Source organism: Saccopteryx leptura, chromosome 2, assembly GCF_036850995.1.
Source record: "Saccopteryx leptura isolate mSacLep1 chromosome 2, mSacLep1_pri_phased_curated, whole genome shotgun sequence".
NCBI classification, from domain to species: domain Eukaryota; kingdom Metazoa; phylum Chordata; class Mammalia; order Chiroptera; family Emballonuridae; genus Saccopteryx; species Saccopteryx leptura.
In genome coordinates this window covers 252654872-252675727 of record NC_089504.1, presented here as the reverse complement: position 1 = coordinate 252675727, position 20856 = coordinate 252654872, and the positions used below count along the sequence as shown (strand labels likewise).

The window sequence follows — 20856 nt, the reverse complement described above, 5'->3', positions numbered from 1 at the left end:
GCTAAGGATGGCTCTGTGGCCTCTGCCTCAGGTGCTAGAATGGCTCCGGTTGCAGTGGAGCAGCGCCTCAGATGAGCAGAGCATTGCCCCCTGGTGGACATGCCAGGTGGATCCTGGTTGGGCTCATGCGGGAGTCTGTCTCTCTGCCTCCCTGCTTCTAACTTTGGAAAAATACAGAAAAAAAAAAAGCATCAATAGGAACTATCCCACATGAGATAAGAAAATCAATCGATTGATCGATCCATCAAACAACATAAATAGAACATGAATGAGATGTGGACAATTTCAAACCCCCTGGCATTCATGTCAGCAGAGGGCTCGAAGGAGGGGAGACAGGTGGATAGGTTATTCCTCAAGTACAGTATGGTCACCCTTTGTTCACATTCGGTGACCATGACAAACCCAGGAGGCCTGCAACCTGAGGCACAGGGCACATGGAGGACACTGTACTACAGGGCAGCATGGTCCACTTGCTGAGAACAGGTGACCAAGGGAAAAGTTTCAAAGCAGCCCGAAGGGAAAGGGGCTCGTGATGAACGGGGGGCCACATTGAAGGTGACAGCAGACCTCCCGTTCTAGGTGGTAAATGCATCATACACACCGAAGAGGATCTCTCGTGTCAGTTATCTGCCTCTAAATGGAAACTGACTTTTCTAAAAAATAATGATGAACTGCGCTGGGTTGCAGCCCACACAAAGGGTTTACAGGAGAACAAAGGATGTCGTCCTTTCCATGATGTGACTAGGAGCACGTGAGCAAGGATGGGGGGTGCGAATGGCATGGACGCTGGAAACCACTGTTTCCCCCCCCCCCCACTCTCCCCACACAGAGAGACAATACAGAGCTAAATAAATAGAGACCACACGGCATGAATGGCGAGCAGGGCTCGGTATGTTAAGATGTCTGTTCTAGGCAACTGGAGTCTCTGAGATGGGTGCTGTTGTGCAGATAAACAAAATGATCCCAGAATTCACATGGAAATGCACAGACTCCCGGAATGGCCAAATCAACCCTGGAAGAGCAGGTCAAAGGGGGACGGCCATCACCAGGTTTTGAGATCTGTTGTGAAGGCACAGTGCTCAAGACAGGCTGCTCGTGGACAGCCAGGGTCCCCTTGGGCCACAGGACGAGGGCACAGACGCTATTGGATGGTCTTCGCTGGTGGGTCTTTGGAGGCAGGACCAGCCTTGGCCCAGGGCAACTGCCATGGCGCCTATCAGCAGTGCCCATGCAGTTTTTCCAACGAACATGCCTATTTTTGGTAGATTCCTCTGTGGAAAGGATTCCAGCCAACGGCCAAGATGCAGGGCTGCCAAGTGGGCCCAGCTGTTCCGTGCCAGGCCCCCCTGCCTGTCGGTGAGCCATCAGGGCACAGCTGGAGTATGACAGGTGGGATGATGAAGGACAGGTCCCTGCCGCTGGCCCAGCCTTGCTGCTGGGCGGGGCCAGAGGTTTCCCCGGAGCTTCCACTGCCCCGTCTCCAGGATGAAGAGGCCAACTCCCTCTCCAGCTCCCAGAATTAAAAACTACCAGCGCCAGTGGCCCGTGCAGGCGGGAGCACCATTCACCCTGCACTCAGCCCAGAAGGAGCCGCTGCCCCTTTAGGCCCCGGCTGCCCAAGAACTGCATTCACACAACGTTCTGAAGGGGGGGCCGCCTCAAAGGGCTGCTTGTTCCGTGCTGCCAACCATACCGTCCAACATGAGCTCCAGGCCACAGCTCCAGTTGGTGAGCGTCCGTGTGCAGCTGCCAGAAAAACGCAGCGCACGTAAGGCCTGAGGCTGGGGCCTGACCTGGCCTGGCCTCTCTTGGCAGAGGGGGGACGAGGGGGACCAGACCGGGGGGATAATCCAAGGCTGCCTGTGGTCTACAGGGACACCTGCAATCGTGACTTCAGAGCCAGGCAGGGCCTACAGGAGGCCAGCCCTGCCCTGCCACACGGTAACATCGGAAGCACTGCGGCCCAGGGAGGTGACCTGACCTGCTCAATGACACACAGCTGACTCGGGCCTCCTGACCCTTGGTTCCCCTTTCCTTGACCCCAGCTACCCTTGTCTGGTTCCTCCAAATCAGGTAAGAACAGAGCGACCCAGTAAAGCAGCTGAGCCAGGGCTGCTCCCTCCAGACTGCACAGCAGGCTGCCAGACGGGTCCCCCCACGGCTCCACATAATGGAACCCCTCGGGGGGGGCGGGCAGGGAGGGTTATTTGGTCTCCGCAGAGTACAATGAGGCTGTTCTTCCGAGACCGCTTCTGCCCAAGGTGAACTTCCTTTAGAAACTGCCCTCTGGGACTGTGGTTTTCCTAGAAGACCCAAAACTTCCCAGAAACAGTTACCGCCGAGGCCCAGAAAGGGGTCCCCCGGCTGTCCCGGGTGTCAGGGTGCTGGGTGAGGGTCCAGAGCAAGACTCGTCGTGCTCTCTGGTTAATAAGGTCAGGGAGGGCTTCACAGCAAAGCGGCACGGTACGTCTTTCCTCTGACAGGAGGTACGCTGAAGACGTGAGCTCAGCCTCCGTGGATGTTGGGAGTCAAGAAGCAGGTGAGACATGGCCTGGAATCGTCTACGCCTAATACTGGGTCCCGCCACTTCCAGGGGTGAGGCCCCGGGACCCCTCGCTCAGCCTCTCTGAGCCTCAGTTTCCTCGTGGAGAACAGAGAAATCAGTGTTCTGGGAGAACTGTGACATGGCCCAGTGGCTGATGTGGGGGCAGAACTTCTTCTTAAGCAGTTCACAGGTTCTACAGCCTTGGGAAGGTTGCCTGAGTGCCCAGGTTTGCAGATTAATGGTCATACCGGTGCTTGTTTAGAGGAACGCTGTAAGGACTAGGAGTTACTATGTGTCAGCTACTTAGAGACCTGACAAAGACTAAGCATGATTTATCTTGTAATTATTTTTACTCTGACATATTCTACAAAAAAAAAATAGAAATTCAAGTTGGCTTCCAAAGTTGTGTAAGATAGGAGAGAAAGAGAGAAAGAGAGGAAGGAAGGAAGGAAGGAAGGAAGGAAGGAAGGAAGGAAGGAAGGAAGGAAGGGAGGAAGGGAGGAAGGAAGGAAGGAAGAAAGACAAAGAGGCTCTGGACAGTTAGCTCAGTGATAGAGTGTTGGCCTGGTGTGTGGATGTCCAGGTTCAATTCCTGGTGGTCAGGGCACACAGGAGAAGTGGACTATCTGCTTCTCCACCCTTCCCCCTTCTCTCTCCGCCCACCCCCCAACCTCCTGCAGCCTGGCTCGATTGGTTCAAGTGACTTGGCCCTAAGTACTGATGGAGCCTCTACCTCAGGCACTAAAAAATTGCTCAGTTGCTGAGCAACATCCTCAGAGAAATGGCCCCAGATAGGCAGAGCATCACCCCCTAGTGAGCTTGCTGGGTGGATCCCAGTTGGGGTGCATGCAGAAGTCTGTCTCTTTGCCTCTCCTACTCTCACTTAATTTTTTTTAAAAAAGAAAAGAAACAAAGTAAAGAAAGATGGATTAAGGGAGAAGAAAATAATGTAACATACATATAACAACCTATAAGGAAAAAGAAAACTATAACAAGCCAAGCTTATGCCAGGTGAATATACAAAACACAGGACGTTCTGTTCCAGGTGCTTTGCTTGTGGCGGGCCTCAGATTGGGCTCAGAGCTTCCTAGCAGCCAATTCTAAAGGAAAACATGATCAGTTGGCAGGAATCACAGTGGCCACAAGGTGCACACTAACATTTAATTCCCGTTTGGTGGGATGGAGAGGCTGGTGGGAACCAGCGCCCCCTGCAGAGAAACAGGAGATGCGGGTAAGACACATGGGTGGTCTCTGTGAGGGCGTTTCATGGCTGAGCTCACGAGAGCAGAGGTGGACTCGCTGGGAGAGGACAGAACTCACTGCGGCCACTTTTATCCATCTGTCAATTTGGGGCAGAAGTGGACAGTGGGCTCCACACAGCAGAGGGTCCCTGCGGGGTTGGGCGGGGGGACCGGCAGCACAAACACCTGAGGAGAAAACCCAGGGAGGCCACGCTGGGTTTCTGAGTCGGACGAGACAAAGGTCAGAGTTCGGCACCACCAGGGAGGAGCCTAGACAGCACACAGGTGTCTGTAAAAAGCAGCTAATGAGCAGACTCACGCTCCCTCCCCACCCAGTGCCCAGTGTAAAGATAGTCTACTCTGCCCAGCGAAGGCTATGCCACTGCTGTCACTGTTGACCAAGCTGGACCTTGGGTCCCCATCCTTGTCAGCAAACTGAAGGCTCAAGCACATGTATGCGTTTGTTTTATTTTTGTTTATTTTAATTTTATTTTTTTAGAGAGAAACAGACATGGACAGACAGACAGGAAGGGAGAGAGTTGAGAAGCCTCAACTCATAGTTACGGCCCCTTTACCTGTTCATTGATTGCTTTCTCATATGTGCCTTGACCGGGGGGCTCCAGCCGAGGCAGTGACCCCCTGCTCAAGCCAGCGACCTGGGGTTTTTGAACCTGGGTCCTCAGCGTCCCAGGCTGACGCTCTGTTCGCTGTGCCACTGCCTGGTGAGGCCCAAGCACATGTTTGAAGAGAAGACCACTCAGCTCTACAAGGAGTGGTCATGCCAGCTTCTGCCCACATGCCGGGCATTCAAGTGGCTCTAAATAAGGGGAAATGAGCCTCAATTTATCTGACTGTGTGTAAATGTCTTACTCTTGGCATTTCGAGGGGGAAATTCTGACTCATCCCCAGAAGAGAAATTAGGGTTCCCTTTTATCTACCATGAAGCATGGCCATGAGCATAGCGGCATCATGTGGCGGCAGTCGGTATAGTGGGGCAGCGGAGCTCGCCACCACCGCGAGCAGATCCCTTGATGAGGACAGCAGCGACAAGGTCCCGAGCACTGGTCTCACTTCCTGGCGGCAAACACACTCTAGTCACACTGTTCTCACACTATATCATGCCCGCCCGCGGCCAGGGCTCCTGCACCAGAATGGGCCATCACTCCACTCCATGCTTAGCATCCCAGGTGCTTAAAGGGATGACATTCTCGCCTGACCTGCAGTGGTGCCGTGGATACAGTGTCGACCTGGTACACTGAGGTCACCAGTTTGAAACCCCAGGCTTGCCTGGTCATGGCATGTATGAAAGAAAGTTGATGTTTCCTGCTCATCTCCCCCCCCCCCATTTCCTCTCTCTAAAAATAAATAAAATCCAAAAAAAATGGGGGGTTTGACATTCTCGCGGGCCCCTCCTGAACTGCCTAACTTCTCTGTGAGGCCCTCTCCCATGTAGCCTACTTTAGACACTTTCCGCGGGAGGAGCTGGGAGGACCCCTTCACCCCCTTCTTCCTACCTTCTCCTACCCTCGCTGATGCGCAGCAGCACGTGTGGTGACAGCTGTCTGTCACCGCCACAGCCCAGGAGACACAGGCCAAGGTTCTAAACAGCTGAGGAGTGGGGGAAAAGGCACAGGTTTTTAAATGCCTCCTCACCTCCGACCTAAGCCCCACCTGAGACAGAATCTCACTGTTGAGAATGTCTGAACTTTCGCTTTACTTTGCCGTGTATGTGTCCAAACCACCAACACATTCTGGGCGGCCAGTGTTGCCACATCCACGCTCTTCAGAGGCCCGTTGGCCAGACCGAGGGCTAAGTCAACAACCTGACTTTCCACCCCCCCCCTTCCGGCCCAGAAAAGCACACGGTCCCGGCTATGCTCGGCCTGGGCACAGGCCCTGCGTCCCCTGCAGTTAGGATGGCTGGAGCCCAGGGTCGGTAGAAACCCTCATCCCCCTACAGGTAACTTGAGTCTCCCTTGGAGATCACAAGGGACCATCATGGTCAAAAACAAACTCTTTTTCTCTTCCCTCCAACATCAGCTGCTTGACAGAAACCATTGTTTCGTGGCGTTTGGGGTTATTTTAATTTCCTTCTCTTCCAAAAGTAACAAACCCCAGTGCTGGATGCTTGCATGTGACTGTCCAAGGTTCACTGACCTCACTGACTCGTGTGGCCTCCCCCGTAAAGGGCAGAGCAGTTTATTCTGCCCATTTACCAGGCGAGCAAGGTGAGGTCCAGAAATGGAGTCGTGGTCACAGAGCTGTGTACTGGGGATCAGGGGTGGAATCGAGACGTCCGACATTTTCTGTTGCCATGGGGAGTCACCGGGATGGGTGTCTTCTCGTCTTCTCCCAGGCGTCACCACCCCTTCCACACCGGCTAAGGTTAGCAAGAACCAAGCTGACACCCACCCAGACATAGGGCTGAGGCAGGCTTACTGCCCATCCTCATCTTAGCACGTCCTGGTGCCAGGTTTGTCGACACACGACAGCAAAAGAAGCCCGCGTCCTGTGACAGGACAGGAGGTCAGTGCACGGAACTCTGCTGCATTTCTAGACACTGATCATGAACGGTCAGAAGGGGGAATAAAGAAAACAGTCCCATTGACAACTATGTCGAAAATGCCTCGGAATACGTTTCACCAAGGAGGTAAAAGACCCGTCTGTGGAAAACTTGAACACACTGAAGAAAGAAATGGAAAAGGACACAAATAAATGGAAAGTTTATTTCTTGCTCATGGACATGGAAGAGTCGATATTGTTTAAATGTCCGTACTGGCCAAAGCAATCTATAGATCTAATGCAACCCTCATCCAAATTCCAATGGCATTTTTCAGAGAAATAGACCAAATAATTTTAAGATTTGTATGGAACCACCAAAAGAAAAAAAAAAATAGAAAAAACCCGCTGAAGAGCCAAAGCAATCTTGAGAAAGAACAAAGCTGGAGGCATCACATTTTCTGATTTAAAACTATATAGCATGGCTTTATTAACCAAAACAGCATGGCCCTGGCATAAAAACAGACACATAGATCAATGGAACAGAATAGAGAGCCCAGAAAGAAACCCAAATCTATATGACCAATTAATTAATGATAAAGGAGCCAAGAACATACAACAGAGAAAGGACAGTTTCTTCAATAAATGATGTTGGGACACTGACCAGCCACATGCAAAAGAATGCAACTGGACCCGTCTCTTAACCCCAAACACACACACAAAAATCAACGCAAAGACTTGAACATGAGATTAGAAACCATAAAACTCTTAGAAGAAAACATAGGCAGAAAGCTCCTTGACAGAGGTCTTGACGATCATTTTTTGACCCACCGACAGGTGGGAGCCCATCTACCCAACCAGCACTGCCCAGCAAACCATCTACACAATGAAAAGGTGACCCATCAAATGGAAGATGACACTTCTACATCGTATGTCTGCAAGGAGTTAGTATCCCAAATAGATAAAGAACCCGTACAACTCAACAGCAAAACAAAACAAACAAACAAAAAAACCCACAAGCCATCAGAGTTTTAAAAAATGGGCAGAGGACCTGAATAGACATTTCTCCAAAACAGACAGACAGACAGGTGGCCAATAGACATAAAAAGATGCTCAACGTCACCAGTCATCAGGGAAATGCAAGTCAAAACCACAATGAGATGTCACCTCACACCTGTCAGAATGGCTCTCATCAAAAAGACAAGAAATAACAAGTGCTGGAGAAAAGGGAGCCCTCCTGCACTGCTGGTGGGGATGCAGACTGGTGCAGCCTCTGTGGGAAACAGTATGAAGATTCCTCAAAAAATTAGAAATAGAACTAGCATATGATCCAGCAATCCCACTTCTGGGCAATTATCAGAAGAAAAAGAAAATGCTAGTAGAAAACTAGGGTCTTCACTCCCACGTTCATTGCAGCATTATCTACAGTAGCCAGGACATGGACACAACCTTAGTGCCCATCAGTAGATGAGTGGATAAATTGCAATGGAATATGACTCAGCCATAAAAAAAAGAATGAAGTCTTAGAATTTGGGACGACGTGAATGGACCTAGAGGGTATTATGCCAAGTAAAGTAAGTCAGAGAGAGAAAGACAAATGCCACGTGATCTCTTAAATGTGGAATCTAAAAATAATAATAAAAATACAAACACTAAACTTTATAGAAACAGAACAAACTGATGGGAGAAACGGCTGAAAGGTATAAATTTATTAGAAAATGTAAAAATTAAATTAAAAAGAATCTAATTTAAAAAAAAGAACCCACATCCTGGGAGAAAGGACAGGGTATATTGTCACAAGTGAAGAGAAGGCTACTGACCAGAAAGCACCTGTCGCACACCGAAAATCCCAACATGGTGTGGCTCCTGCTCTGGATGCCAGCCTCAGGTCGCCTCTGCCTGGTGCCCCTCACTGATGGGTGCCCACGCTTTCATTTTCCATCTGCGCCTCTGTGACTTTTTCCAGCTCGGACGCCCCCCTTTCCTCCTCTCACCTGACCTAGCAACTCCCGTGCCCCTAGCTCAGTCTCCCAACAAGCAGGACGCAGGAGGCCGGGCCTGGCCAGTGACCTATGAGCACTCGGGGCTGCGCTGCAGGGGGCAGGGGCACCAAGTTGCCAGCATGCTGGCTGGTTCCCCCCTCTGTGACCTGAGTGAGCCCCCCCTCACACTTTGGGACCTGAGCTCCTCCTCTGTGGAACTGGAACAACAGACATCCTCCCTCGCCCGACTGTTGCAGAGATTAAATTTGCTGACACCTCTTCAAATGGTCCTGGGAGTCCACCAAGGGCTCCCTGAGTGTTAGCTGCTGGCACTCTCCTTGGACGCCGCCTTCTCCTTTTCACTGTTGGCAGCGTCGGGGGTGCTCAAGGGGCAGATGAGTTTCCGTGTCCCCAGAGAGAGATCCTTTTCAGGCAGGAAGGATGCCTGAAGCTACCTTGGGCCAGACTCCACAAGCAAACACACAGCAAGGAAGAGCCTACCGGTTGCATCGAGCAGCCGTCACTTGAGAGAAGTTCAAACAGCGAGGTCTCTCCCTCCCAGGGCCCTGCTCAGCCCACAGCAGGTCTACACAGAGATACATACATGTATACACAAAACGCACATGCATGCTCCCTCACACACATGCACACACACTTGTACACCTACATATGCACACACAATACCCACAGAGATATATACACACAAATACACATTCACACTCCCTCATACACACATGCACACACGTGCACACATGCACACACAATGCACACAGATACATACATGTATACACACAAATGCACATGCACACTCCCTCACCCACGCACACACACGCACATGCACAAATATCTTGTGTTCCTATAAAGACGGCTGCAAGTCGAGCCCTGCTACTTGCCTCCCCCTGGCAGAGGAATCATCAGAAATAGGGAGAATATTCTGGAAATGATGCTGCCATCGTCACCCAGACTGTCCCCTGCTCCAGGGACGCAGCTGTGTCCTCAGACCCAGAAGCCGGGCTCCTCTGTTTTAGTCCCTTAACTGTCCCTCGAGCCGCACATCTCCACGAGCGTGCCCAGTGGCAAACACTCCCACCACTCTGCACTCACAGGGACAGAGGCAGGGACAGTGACACCGTGACAACCGCCAGGTCCTGTGGTGGGAGCCAGCCAGAACTTCGCTGGGGGAGGGCGGAAAGGGGACGAACAAAGTCCACGCTTAGCCGGGAGCCGTGCCCGCTGAGCTTATCCCAGGAAAGCCGTGGGGCGCCGGCTTAGATGTGTTCTCAGCCAACACATCCCTGGTGTTAGGTGTCCGGTGATGACTCCTGTCGGGTACGGAGCCTATCCCACGGACGCGGAACTTCTGCAGGAGGACAGGGCAAGTGTTGTCACCAGCGTCTCCCACGCTGTGTGAAGAGAACAGACTGAAAATGCCCGCAGGAGCCCTGGTCCAGGTGGAGCAAGGACATGCACGCAGGGGCCAAGGCACTCGGAAAGCTCTGTGGCCGTGAGCAAAAGAAAGTCACAGGGAACCCTCCACCAGAAATCCCACTTTTAGGTTTACGCCCAAAAGTGCTGAGTGCACACTTGCCCTGCAAGACCTCCGTGATTGTAGGGGCTTCATCCACAACGGGCCCAAACGGGGAAGGACCTTAACCCCTCCCACAGCAGACCGGATAAATAAAGCCCTCAACGTAACACCATATACCAGCGAGGGCCGCCGGGGCAGCCACATGACAGCACCATGAACAAAGCATCGCAAGAGAGAAGCCAGACACAAAGGAACGCTGACACGTCACACACGTCCACGTAGGTGAGGAGCAAGACCAGCCAAACTTGCCCCCTGTTCTCAGAAGGTGCAGAACCAAGCGGTTGCTGCCTCCACCCCCCACTCCACTTTTAACACATCTCCTCATCCTCCTCGGGGTCAGACGGCCTACCCCCACGTTCACTACAGTGGTGTGTGGAGAGCTTGTGTCTGTGTCTGTTCCCGCCGTGAGCCCCCTCCCCCTCTGGCGCAGGGCCGGGCTCGTGGTGGGCATCCGGGTGGTCTGGGCAGCAGCAGCACTGTTACCTGGGTTGACCTGAGCTTTTGCAGAACTCAAGATGCGCAGCAGCAGGAGCAGCACCAAGGGCATCCTGGGGGCCGGGGTCATCTCCAACGTGGCGACGAACCTGGAGCCTGCAGTCCAGCAGAGATGCAGGGGAAGCGAGAAAGAGAAGAAGAGGAAACGAGAATGAGCGAGGCGGCGCGGCTGGTGTGGGGAGCACAACCCGTCCGCGTACCTCGTGTCCTCAGAGTTAGCGTTCTATACACTCAAGACTTGAAGTCACCAACTCTGAGAGCCGTCCGGGGCACCCGGCCATCACAGGATGCGAGCATTGTCAGACTCTGTGAGATCATGCAGGCACGGGATCAAAATTAGCAAGACTGTTGGCAGGAAACAAAGTCTAACCGAGATGAATACTTACCTGAATTGTGAATGGTGGAACAAGAAAGCTTACGTTTATAATATTTTCATAATTCTCATCATTGATGCCAACGTTACACCGAGAAAAACAGGCAGCAATGTTAATGCATTTGCCTTTTGAAACCCGTGAGGTCAACAGTACCCTGATTCATTAGCTCTGGGGTGGTGCCTGAGATTGTCATGTTTCTCCCAAACAATCCGTGTGGCGACGGATTAGAGCGGAGACATCAGTATGAACTCATATTAACCTTAACAGAGAGATGGGTGGTCACACGTGGAAATATTTACAGATCCATGTGTTCTCACGGAGAGCACACACACATACATACACACACACACACCTCCTCACTTTGTCAGCCAAGAGGGTGGAGAAGCAATGACATCCCCGTAGCGACAAGCAAACTTCATGCCCAGACCTCGCTGTCTGAGACCATCTTCTGTCAAAGCAGCCAGGTTCTCCAGGGACAGACGCCTGACTCGAGGACGGTGGCAGGAAAGATACAAGGTGACCCTGGCAGCTTTAAGTGTCAGAAACTGAGATAGGAAGTACACGCACGCACACCGAAATGAGGGGGACGGGTCCAAGGGACGCCTGTTTCCGCTTCCTTCAGACGATTAATTCAAACCTGAAAACTACACACAACTCAACATGCACAGGTCCCCGGTCCAGTCACCAGCCTTCATTCATTCATTCATTCATTCATTCATTCATTCATTCATTCAGCAGCTCTTTCTAAGTGTCTATGCAGTGCTGTTTTGGATGCTAAAAAGGACAAGAGAACCCCTGTCATCACACAAGCAAATAAGTAAACCAGGAATCTCAGCAGATGTATGCGTTGTGAAGAAAACAGAGGAAACAACGTGGTGAGAGAGAATGGGCTGCGGTGGCCAGGGGCAGCCTCCCTGAGTCCAGCATCCACACCGAGCTACCCCAACGGACAGCGAAGGGAGCAGGCAGCCCGCACATGCACGAGAGGGGATCCAGGCAGAGACGGGCACTCGCTCTATGATGAAGGGCCAGTGAAGTGGGGGAAGGTGTTGAGGAACTTGGCAGCCTTGACAAAATCCAACGAGGGTATGTCCGTACCTCCCACACATAGAAACAGCCCCAGAATGCAAAATGAGAACGGTGAATCCACTTGAGATACGGTTGAGAATTTGCTGTGAGCTAGCCTGAATCAATGAGACACATGGAGCAAAATCCATACATAAGCCTGACCAGGTGGTGACACAGTGGATAGAGTGTCGGACTGGGACACAGAGGACCCAGGTTCAAAACCCCGAGGTCACCAGCTTGAGCACGGGCTCATCTGGTTTGAGCAAAGCTCACCAGCCCAAGGTTGCTGGCTCTGCTGTAGCCACCCGGTCAAGGCACATACGAGAAAACAATGAACAACTAAGGTGCCGCAACGAAGAATTGATGCTTCTCATCTCTCTCCCTTCCTGCCTGTCTGTCCCTATCTGTCCCTCTCTCTGTCTCTCTCTGTCTCTGTCACACACACAAAAAAATCCATATATAAAAGGGATGATAAATTTTTCCATCAAAAAGCAAAAGGTCTTTGAGACAAAAGACATCATGAATATAACAGACAAGCCACAGGTTATGCTAATAAAAAATTTATATATTATTCGGATATCAATAAAACAACCTCTGTACATCAGTTTTTGAAAAGGTAACAGAAAAATGGGCCAACAAGAGAAAAAGCATTTGACAGAGGAGACGATATCATGTCCATAAACAGCTAAAAAGCATTCGATCTCCCCGGTAATCAGAGAGACAAACATTAATGTAGGCATTGAAGACCAAGTTTATCCGCCAGGTTGGCAAAAATCTTTAAGTGTGAAAACATGGAATTAGGAAATAATGGGTAGAAATCGATCCTCCCACTCTCGGCCACCGGATATGTAAGTTAGAAGGTAATTCAAATGAAAAACATGCTTCTATCCTGTGTAAAAACACATGTCGCTTTCTGGTTCTTACCCAGAAAGACGTGTGCGTGTGCCCAATAAGGTAGGCATGAAGATGGGCTTGGCAATGTTTTTAAAAATTGTTCAGGGTCACTGTGGTAAGACCCTGAACAAAGGCTCCACCCTCTTGACAAACGTTTGAGCACACAGGGCCGCGCTGCGGAGCATCGGTGCGGTGCTGGGCGGCTGATATCTAGACCACGTCCATCTTGCTGGAAACGTGAGGCACCGTCTCTGCAGCCCCTGGCTTCCGCCCACCCAGCCTTCCACATGTTGCATCTGACAGTTTCAGACACAAGTGTGAGTGCAATCAGACGGCACTGGTCTTTCTGTGACAGGCTTATTTCACAATGTCCTCAAGGTTCATCCGTGGTGCCCCACATGGCAGAATACTGTTCTTATCAAGGCTGAACAGCATCCCACTGTGCGTGCGTATGTGTTTTCTTTATTCAGGCGTCTTGGATACACAGTTGGGTTGTTTCCACGTCTTGGCTGTTGTGATTAACGCTGCAGTGAATGGGGGAATGCCAATGTCACTTCAAGATCCTGATTTCAATGATCTTGGGTAACTCCAGAAGGATTGCTGGACCACATGGTGGCTCTATTTTTAATTTTTTGAGGCATCTCCCTACTGTTTTTTTGTTTTGGTTTGGTTTTTAGCAAGAAAAAGAGAGAGAAGGACAGAGAGACAGGAAGGGAGAGAAATGAGAAGAATCAATTCTTTGTTGCGGCTCCTTAGTTGTTCAATGATTGCTTTCTCATATGTGCCTTAACTGAGGGGCTACAGCAGAGCGAGGGACCCCTTGCTCAAGCCAGCAACCTTGGTCTTCAAGCCAGTGACCATGACATGAGGTCATGTCGCTGACCCCACACTCAAGCCAATGACCCAGCGCTCAAGCTGGATGAGCCCATACTCAAAACAGCAACGTTGGAGTTTTGAACCTGGGTCAAGACAGCAATGTTGGAGTTTCAAACCTGGGTCCTCAGCATCCCAGGCCAACGCTATAATCACCCGGTCAGGCCCTACTGTTTTCCATCCAGACTGTGGCCAAGTGATCTTCAAGAAATGATCCAGGGTTACACAATGAGAACAAGAGAGTCCCTTCAACAAGGGTTGCTGAGAAAACTGGACCTCCACACGCCAAGGTAGGAAACTGGACCCTGCCCTGACACCACACACAGACATCAACCCAAAATGAGCTGAAGACTCCAAGGGGTCAGACCTGAAACTATGAAAGCCCCAGAAGACGACACAGGGGAGGGCTTTGTGGCAGTGGTCTTGGCAAGGACTTCGGAGAGAGCACATCGAAAGCACAGGCGACAAAAGCAAACAGAAATAAGTGGGAGGGACCACATCAAACTGAAAAGCTTCTGCCCAGCAGAAGAAAGCCCCAACAGAATGAGGAGGCGACCCACAGAACAAGAGAAAATCCTTGGACATCAAACATCTGACAAGCAATTAATATCCAAAATATACCACTCACAAAAATTAGGGGGTATTTCAAAGTGAATATGAAGCGGTAAAATATCCCCTAGTTTTTGTGAGCAGTGTGTATAAGAAGGCCCTGCAAGTCTAGCAAAAAGAAAAACATATAAAATAACTAAAAGAATGACTGAACAATAGGCTAAGGGCTTGATGAGCCATTTCTCTCAAGAAATGGCAGATATATCAATGCCGCTCATGGTCAGGAAATGCCAATCAAAACCGCAGCAATCCGTTCCTGTCTGTCTGTCCCTGTCTAGCCCTCTCTCTGACTCTCTCTCTCTCTGTCTCTGTAAAAAAACAAACAAAAACAAAACAAAACAAAACAAAAAAACGCAGCACGATGGCACCTCCTGCCTGGCAGGACGGCTGTTATTAAAGAACACAAATAAAAGACAACGTTTGTGGGCAGGGAGGTGGAGGAAGAGGAACCCTTGAGTGTTGTTGGTGCGATATTTTTTTTTAAAGAACAAAACTGGGAAAAATTTCTCTCCGTGAGCTCCCACACCTGTGCCCAAGGGGACGGGTTTCTGGTCACTGGCGGAACCACAGCCTGTCCGTGCTCCAATCACAAGCCATGCTGCGGTTTCCATGTCCTCCTGTAGAAGTGAGTGTACCCGACATAAAGAGATGGATAATGAGTGGATTGGTGGATAATAGCTAGATAGATACGACAGATTATAGATGATAGATATTATAGATAGATAGATGGATGATGGATAGATAATAGCTTATTGATAGATATTATAGATAGTGGAATAATAGATGGATAAATGGATGATGGGTAATAGATAGATGATAGGTAGATATTATAGATGGATAGATGGATAATGGGTGGATATTATAGATGGATGGATGATGGATAGATAGATGATAGATGCTATAGATAGATAGATGGATGATGGATAGATGATAGATTATTAATAGATATTAAAAATAGTAGAATAGCCTGACAAGGTGGTGGCGCAGTGGCTAGAGCATCGGACTGGGATGAGGAAGGACCCAGGTTCGAGACCCCGAGGTCGCCAGCTTGAGTGCAGGCTCATCTGGTTTGAGCAAAAGCTCACCAGCTTGAGCCCAAGGTTGCTGGCTCCAGCAAGGGGTTACTCGGTCTGCTGAAGGCCCGCGGTCAAGGCACGTATGAGAAAGCAATCAATGAACAACTAAGGTGTTGCAAAGCGCAACGAAAAACTAATGATTGATGCTTCTCATCTCTCCATTCCTATCTGTCTATCCCTCTCTCTGACTCTCTCTCTCTCTATCTCTGTTAAAAAAAAAAAAATAGTAGAATAATGGATAAATGGATGGTGAATAATAAATAGGTAGATGATAGATATTATAGATAGATGATGGCTAGATGATGGATAGATGGATGATAAATAGATATTATAGATGGATAAGTGGATGATGGATAGATGGTAGATGACAGAGATTTAGACATAAAGAGAAACATTTTGTAAACAGAGCTATGAGAGCTAATAGCACTTATTTGCAGAAGCAACATGGCAAGTGGATGGGCAGGCGATCTGATCCCCGGGACCTCTGCCCTAACAAAATGGGGAATTGCAGCACCCCAGCCCCTCCCACGCCCTGGGGAGCAACCTCATAGGCACAGAGCTTCCTCCCTCCTCCAAGTTTATCTTTCCTTCTGACACAGAACTAGAGCAGCATCCTGCATTAGACCCAGCTGGACTCGCCCCACTCCTCCATCATGGGCTGCTTCTCCAGCTAGAAAAAAACTGTGTATAAGCCCGCAGGGCGGGCACCTCGGGGAACACATTCCCACCCAGCCTGTTCACTATGCAAAAACGTTCTGTCTACTCACCACACTCATACATCACTGCCCGGGCCTCCACGCGACCCAGTGAGTCTCCACTTGACAAAAGGACTGAACCTGGGGCTGCTGCCTCTGAATAATAGCAAATCCTGCCTGTGCCTTCCAACCGGGAGGCGATCCGTCCAAACCCAGTTAGTTATTCTCTGCTCTGCAGGAAGACAGCTCGGGTACAAAGCGGGGTGCGTCTGGTGTCACAGACGGTCATCTCCCCGCCCGGACAGTCCTTCTTCCCAGACTGGAGAGCTAGAGACAGTGATGTTCCCACCACTTTGGGCACCTCATTTCCTGCGGGGACCTTGTCACAGCTCCTGGGAGGCGCCAGAGAGGAAGCGCCGGCCCTCCTGGACAGGCAGCAGCGGGGTGGCCGGCAGCCCGGACCGGACCTCCACCTCAGCCCTGACAGGCCTTCCCCGCAGGAAGGGCGGGGGCGGGAAGGGGCCACACGATCACGAGACGGGGTCATGCTGGAGCAGACAGCTGTGCGGGCACCCGGGCCTGGGAGCCCGGGAGAAGGGGGCTGGGCGGGGACCGAGAACCCCACAAGCTTTGGAGCCATGTTGTCTCACTCAGGGGTCCCTCGGGACATCGTTTTCCTTTCTGCGGAGTCATCTTCATCTCAGATTCAACAAAGGGGAAGAGCCATCAGGGAGGACGTCATACTCAGCCAACAAGCATGCGGACACGAGCGTGGTTTTGGCAGGAGGCGGCCCCCAAACACACACACGCACATGCACACACACATGAACATGCACGTGCACACACACATGCCCACGCCTATCCCCGGCATCCTCATGTTTCCTCTTGATTTCAAGCATTTGCTGAAATCTCCTCAGTTCCCTAGGAGACCTGATCGTAAGTGTTCAAGCTGGATGTGACTGATGACCTGAGGTGACCCTCGCTGCTCCTCGGAGGGGACAGCCTGCCCCACCCCTGCCCTGGTCAGAGAGCACTGTGCCTCCCTCTGTCTTTGAGTGACGACCAGAGCTGGTCTGAGCAGAGGGGAGTGAGCAGCTCTCTCAGCCTACTGTCCCGTCCAGGAAGAGGAGAGGACCCCGCGTGAAGTCACCCTCCCCATCACAGAACACCCGTGCCGTGACAGGGCAGACGGGCCACTGAACACCGGCTGGACTGTTGTCCCATCCACCCAGGAGCACGGGGTGTCACCTCGAATGTCCTCGTGTGAGAGGCAGAATGAAGGGGAAGACACACAGTGGCGGCCAGCATTTCCTGAGCATGGCGGCGTGGTCTGAGGCTCCCATCCACCTTGCAGGGACGTGGCTCAGCCTCTCTCACTCAGACGAAACCCTCTGAGGCTCCGCGGGGCATGGGCCCAGGGCTCTGTCCCAGCAGACCTTCCCATAACGTGCTCACGGCCTCCTGAAAGGAGGCTCGCCCAGTGCCTGTGTCACGGGTGCTGGGGGAGGGGCACCTTGCCGGAGGCCTCAGCCGTGGTGGGCAGAGGACCTAAGACAGCACATCAGGGTTGAGGGCCCTTTTCTACAGAAAGCGTGAGAGACAGGTAAACGTAGAGAATGGTGTCAGGGGGAAAGCTAAGCGGAGAGAACCCCAGGAAGGGCCGTGCACAGCTGGGCGGCCACGAGAGCATGCTGATATCTGGCCACCAGCACCGTGCTCTGAGCCTGGTGCAGACAGGAGGCCGGGCCCTCAGGCTGAGTGGGCAGCCCGGCCTGGTGGCTCGGAGACATGGAGGGCTCTGAGTGGGGGCTGAGACAACCCGAAGGGCCCACCTTATTAAGAAATATAAAATCACAGATACAAAATAGGTTCTGGGCCTCAGAAAGATCTCGAGCAAATAGGAGGGCAGAGAGAGAAGCTTCTGTGGAGAGTGAGGTTCACAGGCTGCCCCTGGGCAGCAGTCCCCACTGCCCCCGGCGGAGGGAGAGGGGGCTCAGCTCCCTGTTGGTTAGGGTGGGGGTTGGGAGGGTGGCATGGAGCAGCTCCACCCTGGCACCTCATTGTACTAGCCCCGGTTCCAAACCGTGGGACGCAGCACACGGGACATGGCCCATGCCGGAGGACGGCCTCCCAAACCCGGGCACATGCCACCTTCCAGTAACAAGAGCACGGCTGCTTTAAATATCACAAAACAAAAACAGCAGCTGGCTGGGCTCCCCAGGGCTCCCTTTCCAGACCACAGGGGAGAGAGAAGCCACAGTGTCCCTTTCAGGAACCCGTTGCCTCCTATCTGGAATGAGAGTCACCCGTGCCCATGCTGCAGGGAGCCCATCGGAGGGAGCGCCAGGGTCACCCTGGGACAGAGACCCAGCCGCAGCGACTGGACCCAGCAGCGGGCGCCAAGCCCCAGGCTGCAGGAACCGCATCCCCCCCCCACCCCCCGGGACCGGTAAAGTACAGCCAAAGGTCTTTCGAAAAGGAGGCCAGTCCCCCGAGCCGGGGAAGCGTCGCGGGGCAGAGCTACAAGCGTCCCTCAGATAAGTCACAGCCATGGGCAAGGGGGATTGGGACAGTGTCTCTCAGGGCAAGCCTTCAGGGGACCAGCTGACCTCACCAGGTGAGCCTGAAGCCACATCTGTGCTGCCCGGCCCACTCTGCCGAGCCCTTGGTCCCTTCACACTCTGAGAACGTCCCTGAGTACTCAGAACACTCGTCAGTCACTGGACGCAGGGGAAGGGGTCCCCCCAGAAACAGGCCCACATGCTGTCCCCCACTAATGTGGGTCCTGTCCTCAGTGCCCCAGACCCTGCTGACCAGAGATGCCCCTCCGAGGGGCCCCCACCATGAGAGGAGGTGGCAGAGACGTGACAATTACATGGGTTTTATGGCAACACGTGGGCACTCCCCCTCCCCCCCGAGCTTTAGACTCCTTCTCCGTCACTGTCTGTCACACAGCAAAGGACAAGGAACAGCAAGGTCTGAAGTCAACGTCCACGAAGAGCTCCCGCCAGGACCCTGCTCAGCAGTAACTGTGGGGACACATCAGTGGCTGCCAGACCAGAGCCAACACGCAGCCAGAGGTCAGTGGACGCGCTCCCTTCCCTCCTTTACCGCCTCCATCTCAGGAACTCAAGTGGGCTGTGGGTTTGCGGCCCGTCCACCATTCATGGCTGGACCGGGATGGTCACTGGCCCCTCCTCACCTCGCAGCCACTGCCTTCCATGGGATGACACGCGAGCAGCCCCACACCTCCCTGCCCCGACCCCCTCACCAGCATTGGACATCTTCTGCCTTGGACCAGAAGCTAATTTTTCACATACGATTCTATCTTGTGCCCATCTTTATCCTGTTGCCATGGTGCCAACTATATAAGCATTGCATTTCAAACGCAGTGAGACCAGGGACTAAGCTTTATTCCCTACGCAGGAACCCCAGCACCCAGCACGATGCCCTGCATGTTGGAATGAGCGTCACAGACTCGGCCCTGAGCTGTGACCTCCCTGCCTCGTCCTCATGGCTCACTCCGGTCTCCTCCCCAAATGTGTGCCCGACCTTCAAAAGGAACAAAGGTTCTACACACCTGTCACCAGCCTTCACTGAGGACTTATCACGTACCTGATGGCATGCCGGGTGGCAAAGAGGAAAAGGCACAGTGCACACATGTGCATGCACATACACACATGCACAAACATGCACGCATGTACACACACACACACACACATACACTATAGAGCGGAAACACCACCCTAAGTGGTGAATGGTTAAGTGGAAGCAGCATCTGCCCAGCGGCCCACCAGAGGGTGCAGCCTTGGACCATCTGGACACCCTCCCTAGACTCCCTCCTCTGGAGGGCGGCACCTGTCCCATCCTGCCCCTCCTTCCAGACCGGCTGTGACAGCAGCAGAGGACAGAGGGGCCGTGGCAACAGACAGGATGAGGCTCGTGAGGCTGACCGGGGAGGAGGTGGAGCTCAAACTGCCCATAGAAGCAGCTGCTCTTTAGCCCTCAGAGACTACAGTGACGGCCACGGCCAGGGAGCCACACTCGGGGTCACATATGTGACTCGGGCCTGACCAGGCGGTGGCGCAGTGGATAGAGCATCAGACTGGGATGCGGAAGACCCAGGTTCGAGACCCCGAGGTCACCAGCTTGAGCGAGGGCTCATCTGGTTTGAGCAAAAGCTCACCAGCCTGAGTCCAAGGTCGCTGGCTCCAGTAAGGGGTTACTCGGTCTGCTGAAGGCCCACAGTCAAGGCACATATGAGAGAGCAATCAATGAACAGTTAAGGTGTTGCAACACACAATGAAAAACTAATGATTGATGCTTCTCATCTCTCTCCATTCCTGTCTGTCTGTCCCTGTCTATCCCTCTCTCTGACTCTCTCTCTCTGTAAAAAACAAACAAAAAAACAACAAACATATGTGACTCGGCAAGGTGGACACGGCCACACGACAAGAGCGACTGTCAGGCTCTGCGTGTCCTCTGTCCTGTCGAACGCACTGCTCACAGGTGCCTGTGGGTTAATCTGCTTTATCGCTGGAAGGGAGAGAAGGACCTGAAGAGTCTGCCTGTCCCAGCTGACAGGGAAGGCAACATTTCCAAAGGAACGTGGAGGGACCACGCAGGCAGGACGGGAGGGAGGGTGACGATGGCCCAGACCAGCCAAGGTGAGCCCAGTGGGCCGGCGCTTAGCGCTCAGGAGGCCTATGATGCAGGCCCAGAGGAGAGGAACTCAAGGCAGCACACTTTGAGGGAGACCTCCCCCACACGAGGAAGCAGGACACCCAGCACCGCAAGGAAGGGGGTCGGGGGGCTGCCTCCAGCCCAACACAGACCTGGATCCTCACATGACAGTGACAACCTCTGGCCCGAGGGCCGTCAACTTTGTAAACCCCGTGCAGATGCCCCAGCAGATGT

At 52.4% G+C, this 20856-nt stretch overlaps 1 protein-coding gene across 2 annotated transcripts in view; it reads right to left on the bottom strand.

Annotated features, from left to right (window-relative positions):
- DDR2 (discoidin domain receptor tyrosine kinase 2) overlaps nucleotides 1–16265 on the bottom strand; it is a 48651-nt gene extending 32386 nt beyond the window's left edge. The window contains exons 1-2 of one of the 2 annotated variants that reach the window (XR_010749399.1): nucleotides 16012–16264; nucleotides 10339–10446 (exon numbers count right to left, since the gene is read on the bottom strand). Coding sequence is in view for 1 of the 2 variants with exons in the window: in XM_066371363.1 (XP_066227460.1) it covers nucleotides 10339–10446; nucleotides 16012–16024 (121 nt within the window). In the remaining variant the exon portion in view is untranslated. Of the gene's footprint in view, nucleotides 1–10338; nucleotides 10447–16011 lie in introns of both variants that reach the window. The other variant, XM_066371363.1, reaches the window with a different exon arrangement.
- Nucleotides 16266–20856: the final 4591 nt, after the last annotated feature.